This window comes from Anolis carolinensis, unplaced genomic scaffold (genome assembly GCF_035594765.1).
Source record: "Anolis carolinensis isolate JA03-04 unplaced genomic scaffold, rAnoCar3.1.pri scaffold_13, whole genome shotgun sequence".
NCBI lineage: Eukaryota > Metazoa > Chordata > Lepidosauria > Squamata > Dactyloidae > Anolis > Anolis carolinensis.
The window spans coordinates 12,595,824-12,608,420 of NW_026943824.1; the positions used below are offsets into that span (position 1 = coordinate 12,595,824).

Below are 12,597 nucleotides of genomic sequence, written 5' to 3' on the forward strand. Positions count from 1 at the left end.
TATTGCTCGTTGTGAGAACAATATTGTTCGCTGCGAGAACAATGTTGCTCACTGCGAGAATAATGTTGCTCGCTGCAAGAATAATGTTGCTCATTGCAAGAGCGATGTTTCTCATTGCAAAAACTATGTTTCTCATTGCAAGAACAATGTTGCTTATTGCAAGAACGTTGCTCACTGCAAGAACGATGTTTGCTGTTGCAAGAACAATGTTTATCATTGCGAGAACATTGCTCATTACAAGAGCAATATTTCTCAGTGCAATAACGATGTTTCCCGTTGCAAGAACAATATTGCTCGTTGCAAATCAATGTTGCTCATTGCAAGAACAATAATGTTCATTGCAAAAACAACGTTGCTTTCTGAAAGAACAATGTTGCTCATTGCAAGAGTATTATTGTTCTTTGCAAGATCGATGCTGCTCATTGCAAGAATGCTGGTGCAAAGGAGCTGCTAGTTTGACCCAAAATTGCTGTAATAAATCCCACTCTTTTCCTTGCAGCTCAGGGAACTGGTAGCAAGGTACATAGCATCGGGAGGCACGCTCTCCAATCCCATTCTTGACCTGTTGGGAGGCGTTTACCTTTGCTATTTGGGTGAAGATCAACTGCAACAAATCAACCCTGAAGCCATCCGGTAAGGTGGATTTTGCCCAACGTTGTGTGATATTGTTGCTTTCCGGAGCATATGAACATGCCTCAGACAGAAAGCCTCAACGCTTGCATTTTATTTTCCTTAGGAATGCTGAGAAATTAGACATTTCCACCTGTCCCCAAAGCAAGAAGGACATCCTATATGGAAAAGCTTCAACTGCATTTTCTCCCGAAGAAGGGACCAGTCCTTACTATTCCTTAATCCAGCCATATTTAGGTGAGCGATTTAAAGATCTCTCTGATTTCGTCCTTCCATTCAAAGCAATAAAAGGAGACTCCACACTCAGCTTTTCCTATTGAATTGACATCATTACATTTCTTGTTGGTCTCTAAGAATATAGATCAACAACATGAGCAATGGCAAAGCCACCCAATGGAGACATGAGAGCAATATTTACATCTCTTTTCTATTCATTTAAATCCTGGTTTTCAAAGCCATGTTTAGATTATATTTATTTCCTTCATAGCTGTCCTCATCTCTCTTTTTCCCTTTTTCAAGGAGGAGCATCTGCCGAAGACCTGAAAAAATTGGCCAGGTCTCAGGTTGATATGGATATCAATACGTTTCTCAATTTAAATCCAGAAGAGCTTCAGGTTAGTTTCTTTTTAATGTTCACAACATTAAAAAATAGTCCATTTAAAACCTGTAAATAGGTGAAAAATATCACCTGGGCCAGTATATTAGAGTTTTAATAAGAACTTGGAAGGAAATATCAGAGGTTTTAAGCTTTATCCTCTCAATAGTTTCCTTTGATACCTCCATTCCAGTTCGGATTAATACCCGGAGCGGATTTATTCAACATCCCACTGACATGGAAGCAACATGTTATGAGTGTATCTCCACTGTATTTCTCAACTGTTTCCATGGCTATTTCCACATTTTAGGGAGAGATAGGAAAAATATGGGTTGCTGACAAGGCTCAGGCTTGGGCTGTGGCGCAGGCTGGAGAGCAGCTGTAATCAATCACTGCAATAGATCACTCTGACCAGGAGGTCATGAGTTCGAGGCCCAACTCGGAGCCTATGTTTGTTTGTCTTTGTTCTATGTTTTAAAAGGCATTGAATGTTTGCCTATATGTGTAATGTGATCCGCCCTGAGTCCCCATCCGGGTGAGAAGGGCAGAATATAAATGCTGTAAATAAATAAATACAGTAGAGTCTCACTTATCCAACATAAACGGGCCGGCAGAACGTTGGATAAGCGAATATGTTGGATAATAAGGAGAGATTAAGAAAAAGCCTATTAAACATCAAAATAGATTATGATTTTACAAATTAAGCACCAAAACATAATGTTATACAACAAATTTGACAGAAAAAGTTGTTCATTACACATTAATGCTATATAGTAATTACTGTATTTACGAATTTAGCACCAAAATATCATGCTATATTGAAAACATTGACTACAAAAATGCGTTGGATAATCCAGAACGTTGGATAAGTGAGTGTTGGGTAAGTGAGACTCTACTGTAAATAAATTATCAATTGATGACATTTGGAGAAGAAGCGATAGAAGGGAAATACAGAATGTTACGAAGTAAACAGAACAATAATGCAAATAAGTTTTATAAAACTGATACAAATATATACTGCTCATTTGATGGGTTTGGGACCAGTGGACTATCAAAAATCGGAAATGGTTGAAAACAGTAATAGTAACCACAACAATAATAACTTTATTACTTGCTTCTCTTTGCAGCTCAAACAGTAAAATCCAATTTTTTTTAGCTTTCACACACAAGATTGAACACTAGATGGTTCCAAGAGTTAGGAGAAATAACAATAATAATATCAATAATTATAATAATAATTTTAAAAAGAAAATCTGGAGTGTATTCTAAGTACATCTGCACTGTTATATAATGCCGTGAACTGCATTGAACTGGATTATATGAGTCTACACTGCCATATAATACAGTTCAGTGCAGTTAAACTGCCTTCTGGAAGTGTACCATATGTCAGCATAGGTGCTGACCGAGGGTTGAAAGTGCAGCAAATGGCTATAATGTAGATCTATTGAAACAGTATGATGTCAAAAACAAGTTGCCAAAAAGTAGTGGGTGCCTATAGAGCAGGCATGGGCAAACTTCGGCCCTCCGGGTGTTTTGGACTTCAACTCCCACAATTCCTAACAGCCTACCGGCTGTTAGGAATTGTGGGAGTTGAAATCCAAAACACCCGGAGGGCCGAAGTTTGCCCATGCCTGCTATCGAGCAAATAAAAGACAATGTTTCTGAATTGGGCATTGCAAAGTCTAGGGCAGGGGTCCCCAAACTAAGGCCCGGGGGCCGGATGCGGCCCTCCAAGATCATATACCTGGCCCCCGCCCTCATTTATAATATAATATTTTATATCAGGTTTAATCATATAATACTAATAATAATACTATATAATAAAATTAATTATATGTTATATATTACATACCCTGTTTCTCCTAAAATAAGACATCCCCAGAAAATAAGACCTAGTAGAGGTTTTGCTGAATTACTAAATATAAGGCCTCCCCCAAAAGTAAGACCTAGCAAAGTTTTTGTTTGGAAACATGTCCGCTGAACAGAACACCAGAGCATGCAGGATCGGTAAATGTACGTACCATAGATTGTTGTACATGGAAATACAGTAGAGTCTCACTTATCCAACACTCGCTTATCCAACGTTCTGGATTATCCAATGCATTTTTGGAGTCAATGTTTTCAATACATCATGATATTTTGGTGCTAAATTCGTAAATACAGTAATTACAACATAACATTACTGTGTATTGAACTACTTTTTCTTTCAATTTTGTTGTCTAACATGATGTTTTGGCGCTTAATTTGTAAAATCATAACCTAATTTGATGTTTAATAGGCTTTTCCTTTATCCCTCCTTGTTATCCAACATATTCGCTTATTCAACATTCTGCCGGCCCGTTTATGTTGGATAAGTGAGACTCTACTGTAATAAGAAATTCTTGATAGGATTCACAGTTTGTCTGGTTACACTGCTTTGTGATGACAACTACTGTACAGTATATAATAAATGTTCATTTTTTTTGGTTCAACAATAAATGTGAATTCTTCTTCATGGAAAAATAAGACATCCCCTGAAAATAAGACCTAGAGCATCTTTGGGAGCAAAAATTAATATAAGATACTGTCTTATTTTCAGGGAAACATGGTATAATACAGTATAGTGGTATAGTTCAATATCTATATATATAAAAGAGTGATGGCATCACGGCGACTCACAAAACAACAAAACTACAGGCCTCCCAACCTTGAAATTTGACAACACAACCCATCATCCACGCCTCTAGGTTGATACAACAAAAAGAAAAGAAAAAGAAAGTCCTAATTAGAGAGCGAGGAATAATTGCTTTTATCCAATTGCTGCCAGTTAGAAGGCTAAGCTTCTCCAACTTGGTCTCCTAGCAACCCAATAAAAATAATAAAAAACACTAAAAATAATTAAAAACACTAAAAAATTAATACATTAAAATACTATAATAACAGAAAATAACTAAAAATAATACAAGAAAATAATAAAATATAATAAATAAAAAGATAACTTACAATAAAATTAATTTAAAAATACAAATAACATCAAATAAAAATTACACAATTTTTAACCAATACCACCACCACTTTGCCACAGCAACGCGTGGCCGGGCACAGCTAGTAGTTATATATAATGCTAATATTGTGCTATGCTAATAATACAATATATTGTATGTACATACAGCTGCTCTGAGTTCCCTTCGGGGTAAGAAGGGTGGGATATAAATGTAGTAAATGAATAAATAAATAATTTTAGACTTAGGCTCACCCAGAGTCTGAAATGACTTGAAGACACACAACAGCAACAATCCTAATTAATCTGACTATCTCATTTGCCAGAATCAGACCCACACTTCCTATTGAAAGCCTGATAGGTTTATGTTGGTTAAAATTGTTTCCATTTTTAAATATTGTATTGTTCTTTCATTGTTGTTGTTGTTTTGCACTACAAATAAGATATGTGCAGTATGCATAGGAATTTGTTCGTTTTTTTCCCAAATGATAATTTGGCCCCTCAACAGTCTGAAGGATTGTGAACCGGCCCTTTGTTTTAAAAGTTTGAGGAGCCCTGGTCTAGGGTGTTGCAAAATCTTGTGGGAGAAATCGAGGTTTACATCCCGGGATCCCAACAGAGCCAAAAGTGTCCCAAATGTGTTGCAGGCACTGAGCGTCCAGGACGTGCGAGGTTTGCTCGGGGTGAATTTGCCGGATCTGAAAGGAGCCGAGAGAGAGCCTTCGGTGGCCGGATGGATCCGTAGGCAGTATCAATCCGACCTGGACACACTCAGGATTGGCTTGACCGGAGGGATGCCTTCTCCGCTGCCCACAGGGTCCAGCAACGACAGAGTCAACGCTTCCATGACATCATCATCTAACGTCTCCAGCGATAATACAACAGGGTTGTTACCATTGATGCCTACCGATGGTACTCCCCTCTTCGAGATCACTGATGCGGCAACGTCTCCCTCTATCGCTCCTACAAATAAGACAGTTACTGCCATCGACGTGGTCCCTAAGGTTGATTTACCGACTTCCTCGGACGTCCCAGTGACGTCCAACGAGACCGTCAATGATGTAGAAGATGCTACAGACGCAACCACGACTGACCAGCCAGCAGATTCAAACAGCATCGCCGCTTCCGCCAGTACGATCAACGACACTGTTGTGTTTCCAACCGAAATCCCGGGAACGTCCTTCAATGTCACCGAGGCTTTGAATGACACCGTCGGAGGAACGCCAAGCCCTGTTACGGGCACAGATATAGAAGCGACAACATCAGGTTTCGACACCTCCGCGGCCAATGGCACAGTCATTCCGCCCTTCACAGTTGAAGCAAATGCCACAACGAGCTCAAATGACACCATTGGAGGACTCCCTGTCCCGCTCCCTACGACAGGCACCTCGGTTGAAAACACAACCTTCGCCAACATTACTGATGCAACCAACCGAACGAGTTTTCCTCCCAATGTGACCACTGACACCAACGCAACTGTTATGCCCACACCTTCAGTCTTCATCAATCACACATCCGGTGCCAACGTAACCACCACCGGTGCTGACAATGTAACATCCGCCATGCGAAATATGACCGTTCCTTCTTCTCAAATACCCCCAGGACTTGTAGACATCACGGACACCAACACAACAATGTCCTCCACGCCTGCAGTCAACCTCAACCACACGTTGAGTGCCGACGCGACCACTGCTGGCGCTGACAATGTAACATCTCCCAAGTTTGGTGTGACGGAGATCTCTTCTCAAAAGCCTCCAGTGGTCGTCGTGCCCGTGCCCAATGCTACCATCCCGTCGTCAATTGGCACGACACGGGGCACCACCACGGTTTCTCCAACCACTGCAAAGACCACCAGCAGAGCGCCTCCGAGAACAAGGCCTCCATTCCGCCCAACGCCCAACGGCCTCATCAACGTGGAACCGGGCAATTGTAAGTATCTGTGGTTTACGGGTGCTTCCGTTTCAGTCTTGTCTCACTGCCTTTTCCACAAAGATTAGAATCCTCTTCTTTAATAGGTATAAATAACACCAGTGTAGATACTTTTGGAAGCATGGTGTAAAAAGGTATCCATGTCTCCTTTGCATAATAATTTTTATTTATTTCTTATTCACTTCACTTCACTTCACTTTATTTCTTAATTAGTCGCTCTCCACCAGAATGCTCCGAGCAACTTACAATTTAAAATATCATTCCACAATAGAAAAACATTCAATATAAAAACATTCAACATAAAAACATTCAACCTAAAAACATTCAACAGTGACTATTTGGCAAATTAGATCTGATTTACCTAAATGCACAACCAAACAGCCAAGTCTTGAGCGCTTTTCCAAAAGGTCGCAACTCCGATATTGCTCTAACATATGGAGGCAATGAATTCCACAGAATTGGAGCATAGGTCGAAAAGGCTCTATTTCTTGTAAGTGTAGATACACTTACATGCAATCATGCCGGCCACATGACCTTGGAGGTGTCTACGGACAACGCCGGCTCTTCAACTTAGAAATGGAGATGAGCACCAACCCCCAGAGTCGGTCATGACTGGACTTAACGTCAGGGGAAAACCTTTAAGTGTAGATACAGAAAAAGTGGGAGAACAAAAACCAAGTACAGTAGAGTCTCACTTATCCAAGCTAAACGGGCCAGCAGAAGCTTGGATAAGCGAATATCTTGGATTATAAGGACTGATCAAGGAAAAGCCTATTAAACATCAAATTAGGTTATGATTTTACAAATTAAGCACCAAAACTTCATGTTATACAACAAATTTGACAGAAAAAGTAGTTCAATACGCAGTAATGTTATGTTGTAATTACTGTATTTACGAATTTAGCACCAAAATATCACGATATATTGGAAACATTGACTACAAAAATGGCTTGGATTATCCAGAGGCTTGTATAAGCGAGGCTTGGATAAGTGAGACTCTACTGTAGTAAAGAATGGCGAGAAGAGAGACAAAGAGGAGAAGAAAAAAATTAATATTAATAAAAAAAGAAGTGCTGTTTGACTTCCCATCTGTGCTTCTTTTTTTCCATTTTCCTTTAACTTTTGTCATTTTCTCTAGCCTCCTTTCCATTAGCTCACTTCTATATACAAGATAAATCTATCGTAAGATCAATTTTTCTTTTTCTCAGGAATTTTATAATGTTTGTCCAATCAGTCTTATTTTTCCCTTCTCTTATTTTTTGTGTCAAAATGTCCATTTGTATAATGTCCAATATTTTGGTTGGCCAGTCTTTTGAATTCGGAGGTTCTTTTCTTTTCCAAACTCTTGCTAAGGTCAGTCTAGCCGCAGTGCTAATGTAAAATAATATTCTATCATCATTTTTCTTTAATATTGAGTTTGAGAATCCTAGTAGGTACATTTCTGGTTTTAATTTGAATTTGGTTCCTATCATCTTTTGTGTCATTTTGTGAATTGTCTTCCAAAATTCTTTGATTTTCCCACATGTCCACCATTGGTGAAAGAAGGTTCCTATTTTTTTCCCACATTTCCAGCATAATTTAGAGTTGAATTTTGCTAATCTGTCCGGGGTATAATAACTACGGAACTGCATCTTATACCAATTTTCTCTTATATCTGTTGCCGCTGTGTATTTTATTTTATTTTTCCAGATCTCTTCCCAATGGTCCAAATTTAAATTATGGCCTACATCTTTTGCCCAATGGATCATGCATTCCTTGATTTGTTCTTTTTCAGTTACCCACATTAGTAATTGTTGATAAAGTGTCTTTTTGCGTTATTATTTTCCATGTCTCCTTGTCCTGGATTCTTAATGTGTTTGAGGTCTCTTCTACACTGTCCTATATCCCAGGATCTTCTCATCCCAGATTTTTTGGCAGTGGAGGCTCATGAAATCCAGTTCAAAGTAGATAGTTCCAGTAGCACTCCCTCCTGACATGTTACCTGTATCTGTGGCTGGCATCTTCAGAGGTTCTGGCCATACAGCAACCCAGTGATTCTGGCCATGGATGCCTTCGGCAACATATCAATTGTGGCGATGTGAGGGAAGGGATCTTTTTATTAATTATTATATCATATATAATTATATCCGCTGCCACCAATTTTGGAGATCTCAGGCAGAGGGGAATTTCTTTTTTCTTTTCTTGTTGTTTTTATTCTTATTCTTATTCACTTTAGATAGTAGCGTTACTTAGTTTAGAATATGAGTGACAGAGGCTTGGATGTTGAAAGAAAATTAATAAGTTTATTTCAGGCACAGAGCTTAGTGGTTACAGTAACTTCTTTAAAGGCACTTAGATAATGGTTGCAAATATAACTTATGATGAATACACTTTCAAAATACTTGCTCCTTTCCTTGAGCAGTCTAAACCTGATCACTTTGGATCTAACCGGGATTACTTACTACTCAGACTCTACAAATAAACCTAAACAAGTTACTTTACTTGCTTAATCTGACACAATTAGAGAACTGAGTTTCCCTGGTTTCCCTAACTTGGAACCAGTGTCTTCCCTGTGACTAAAAATCACAGACTAAACTGTTTTTAAAACATTCCCTCCTTTTTTTCCAAATGGTGGTTGGCTCCGCCCTCGTTACTATGGCAACCTGCCTCAGAAGGCTGAGCTGGTTACCATCCCCCACACAATAGTAACTAATACTTACCCTTATAAACATAGTTAAACATGACTTTTAAAACGAAATTAAACATGACATCTATAAATCAAAATAAAAACACACTTCTTTACAGTGGGGTTCACAGGGCTCTTTGATTGTAGGTGAACTATAAATCCCATCAACTACAACTCCCTAATGTCAAGGTCAATTTTCCCCAAACTCTACCAGTGTCCAAATTTGGGGAATATTGAGTACTTATGCCAAGCTTGGTCCAGATCCATCATTGTTTGAGTCCAAAGTGCTCTCTGGATGTTGGTGAACTACAACTCCCAAACTCAAGGTGAATGGCCAGCAAACCCTTCTGGTATTTCCTATTGGTCATGGGAGTTCTGTGTGTGTCAGTTCCTGGAAGGCGTAGGACACAAAGATAGGCTCACACAGCTTGAAGCTATGGAAAACTTTATTGAATCCGCCTTGCCAAGATGACCGCAAAGCTTCTACTGCCCCTCTTCCGCTCTTTCCCCCGGTATATTAAGTTGTTGCTTCCCTCCTCCCCTCACGTCTCTTCTTCTCCATTCACACCTCCCCTTCCATTGTCCTTTCCCACGTTTGAAGACCAGATCAAGTCATAAATCAGCCTTCCCAACCAAATGGTCTTCCTTACCTGGTTTGTTGTGGTCAGGTGTGAAAAAGGGCAGCTTTTTTGCATCCTGACAGTGTGCCAGGTTTGGTTCAATTTCATCATCGGTGGAGTTCTGAATGCGCTTTGATTGTAGGTGAACTATAAATCCTAGCAACTACAACTCCCAAATGACAAAATCATTCCCTACCCAACCCCACTAGTATTCAAATTTGGGCGTATCAGGTATTTATGCCAAATTTGGTCCAATGAATGAAAAAACATCCTGCATATCAGATATTTACATTACGATTCATAACAGTAGCAAAATTACAGTTGTAAAGTAGCAACGAAAATAATTTTATGGTTGTGGGTCACCACAACATGAAGAACGGGGTCGCAGCATTAGGAAGGTTGAGAACCACTGCCTAGATCAACTTGATTTCCATTTCCTCTTCCCATTTAGCGCTGGCATCCAATGCATCTCTCAGCTGGGTTCTCCTGACGTTGTCCCTCGTGGTTGGAGTCTCAATGCCGAAGAGGTTTCTCTGATGGCCTTTGCGAGGATCGGTACCATGCGGATTCCATGGATCGACGTCTCTTTGGACTCTGGACCGCTTCAGATTTCCTAACCACTCTGCACATCTAGCCTTGACTTGGCAATGCATTTGTTTCCTTTTCCATTCTGTCAATCACTTTTGGTGGCAGGTGAGTTCTTCAAGTCAAACTGCCCTCCGATTGGATGCAAGCCAAGAAGATGAACCACGGAACCACCTGAAACAGGTGTGCCCTTGGATCTGTATTAGCACTTTGTATCATTTCCCAGAGACAGAAAAGACAACATTGGGCAGGGCTTAGACACGTTTTGACAAAATGTTCTCAAGTCTGTGATGCGATTTCATGTTCAGTGCTGTTTGCTTTGCGATAAGTGGATGCACACCTCTGTTTGGTTAGTTACCTGTGGCCTGAACTTCTCACCTTGAGGAGATGCAAACCGGCAATATCTGTCAATATTCAGAACTGGGTTGCGGTAAGTTTACCAGGTTGCATGGCCATGTTCCAGAAGCATTCTCTCCTGAGGTTTTGCCCACATCTATAGGACTTCGTGCCATGAAACATCACTAGATCATCACAGAATTATGCAGTCTCCCTTCCTCACGTCGTTCTGGATATTGTGTTGTCAAAGGCTTTCAAGGCCAGAATCACTGGGTTGCTGTGAGTTTTCCGGGCTGTACGGCCGTGTTCCAGAAGCATTCTCTCCTGACGTTTTGCCCACATCTATAGTAGGCATAATAATAATAATAATAATAATAATAATAATAATAATAATAATAATAATAATAATAATAATTGGGTGCCATGCCAAAAGATCTCAGTCGGCATTTGGAAACAATAGACATTGACAAATTACGATCTGCCAAGTGCAAAAGGCCACCCTGCTGGGATCTGCACGCATCATCCGAAAATACATCACACAGTCCTAGACACTTGGGAAGTGTTCGACTTGTGATTTTGTGATATGAAATCCAGCATATCTATCTTGTTTGCTGTGTCATAATAAAATAATAATAATAATAATAATAATAATAATAATAATAATAATAATAATAATAATAATAATTTTATTTTTATACCCTGCCCCATCTCCCCAAGGGGACTCGGGGCGGCTTACATGGGGCCAAGCCCAGGCAACAAGCAATATAAAGCTCAACAATAAAAACAAATCATAAACAAATAAAATCACATATACCAATAAACAATAAGCACACTTTGATAAAAACCTGGGTTGGCTCCTAAAAGGGGTAGTGGGCCAGAAAAGTGCAAATAGTTTTCCTCAAAGGTTGTGAGGTACAGTAGAGTCTCACTTATCCAAGCCTCACTTATCCAAGCCTCTGGATTATCCAAGGCATTTTTGTAGTCAATGTTTTCAATATATCATGATATTTGGTGATAAATTCGTAAATACAGTAATTACAACATAACATTGCTGCCTATTGAACTACTTTTTCTGTCAAATTTGTTGTATAACATGATGTTTTGGTGCTTAATTTGTAAAATCATAACCTAATTTGATGTTAATAGGCTTTTCCTTAATCCCTCCTTATTATCCAAGATATTTGCTTATCCAAGCTTCTGCTGGCCCGTTTAGCTTGGATAAGTGAGACTCTACTGTATAGTGGAAGCTAGGTACTGTAAGTCGGGTTTATATATCTGTGGAAGGTCCAAGGTGGGACATTGACTGTATGAGGCAAGTGTCAATGTTGCAGTTGGCCAGCTTGATTGGCATTGAATGGCCTTGCAGCTTCAAAGCCTGGCTGCTTCCTGCCTGGGGACTCCTTTATTGGGAGGTGTTAGCTGGCCCTCATTGTTTCATGGCCAGAATCACTGGGTTGCTGCGAGTTTTCCAGGCTCTCTGGCCATGTTCCAGAAGCATTCTCTCCTGACATTTCACCCACATTATAGCAAGCATCCTCAGAGGTTGTGAGGTCTGTTTGGAATTCCCCTGTTTTCTGAGTGTTGTTCTTTATTTAAAGACAACAGAGAAGCCAATGAAATACACAATTTCAACAAAAAGGAGGCAACCATGAAAATGAACAAAATCTGGACACCAGTATTTTTTTAAAAAACTCTAAAATCAGGATAATAAACAAAGAATAACTCAAAAAACAGTGGAATTCCAGACAGGAAACAATCAGGGCCAGATAACACCTCCCAACAAAAGATTCCCTCAGGCAGGAAGCAGCTAGGCTTTGAAGCTGCAAGGCTATTCAATGCTAATAAAGCTGACCAACTGCAACATTCACACTTGCCTCAAACAGACAAGAGTTCTTTCTTCCACCCTAGGCATCCCACAGATATATAAACCCCACTTGCCTAGTTTCCAACAGACCTCACAACCTCTGAGGATGCCTGCCATAGATGTGGGTGAAAAGTCAGGAGAGAATGCTTCTGGAACATGGCCATCCATGTAGCCTTGCCCCGCTAACTCTGAGAGATGAGTTTCAATCTACATGGAACAAGGTAGTAGCAACAAAAATCGCAACTCTAGGCTTCTCTCAAAAACGTCTACTAAGCATGGGATGGAACCAAGCTAAGGTCCACATCAGGCAACGGATCCTGGACACAGAGCGACAATCTGATTTAGCTTGCTCTCCAGTCTTTAACATTAGTGCAGACAACAGGTATACCATCG

General features: G+C 39.9%; 1 protein-coding gene across 1 annotated transcript in view; it reads left to right on the forward strand.

Moving 5' to 3' along the window:
* LOC103281161 (uncharacterized) overlaps positions 1-12,358 on the forward strand; it is a 46,914-nt gene extending 34,556 nt beyond the window's left edge. Inside the window, exons 25-29 of the mRNA XM_016998002.2 lie at positions 500-633; positions 737-867; positions 1,150-1,244; positions 4,853-6,134; positions 9,871-12,358. Coding sequence (XP_016853491.2) covers positions 500-633; positions 737-867; positions 1,150-1,244; positions 4,853-6,134; positions 9,871-9,956 — 1,728 coding nt within the window. The 3' untranslated portion in view covers positions 9,957-12,358. The remainder of the gene's footprint in view (positions 1-499; positions 634-736; positions 868-1,149; positions 1,245-4,852; positions 6,135-9,870) is intronic.
* The last annotated feature ends 239 nt before the right edge of the window (positions 12,359-12,597 follow it).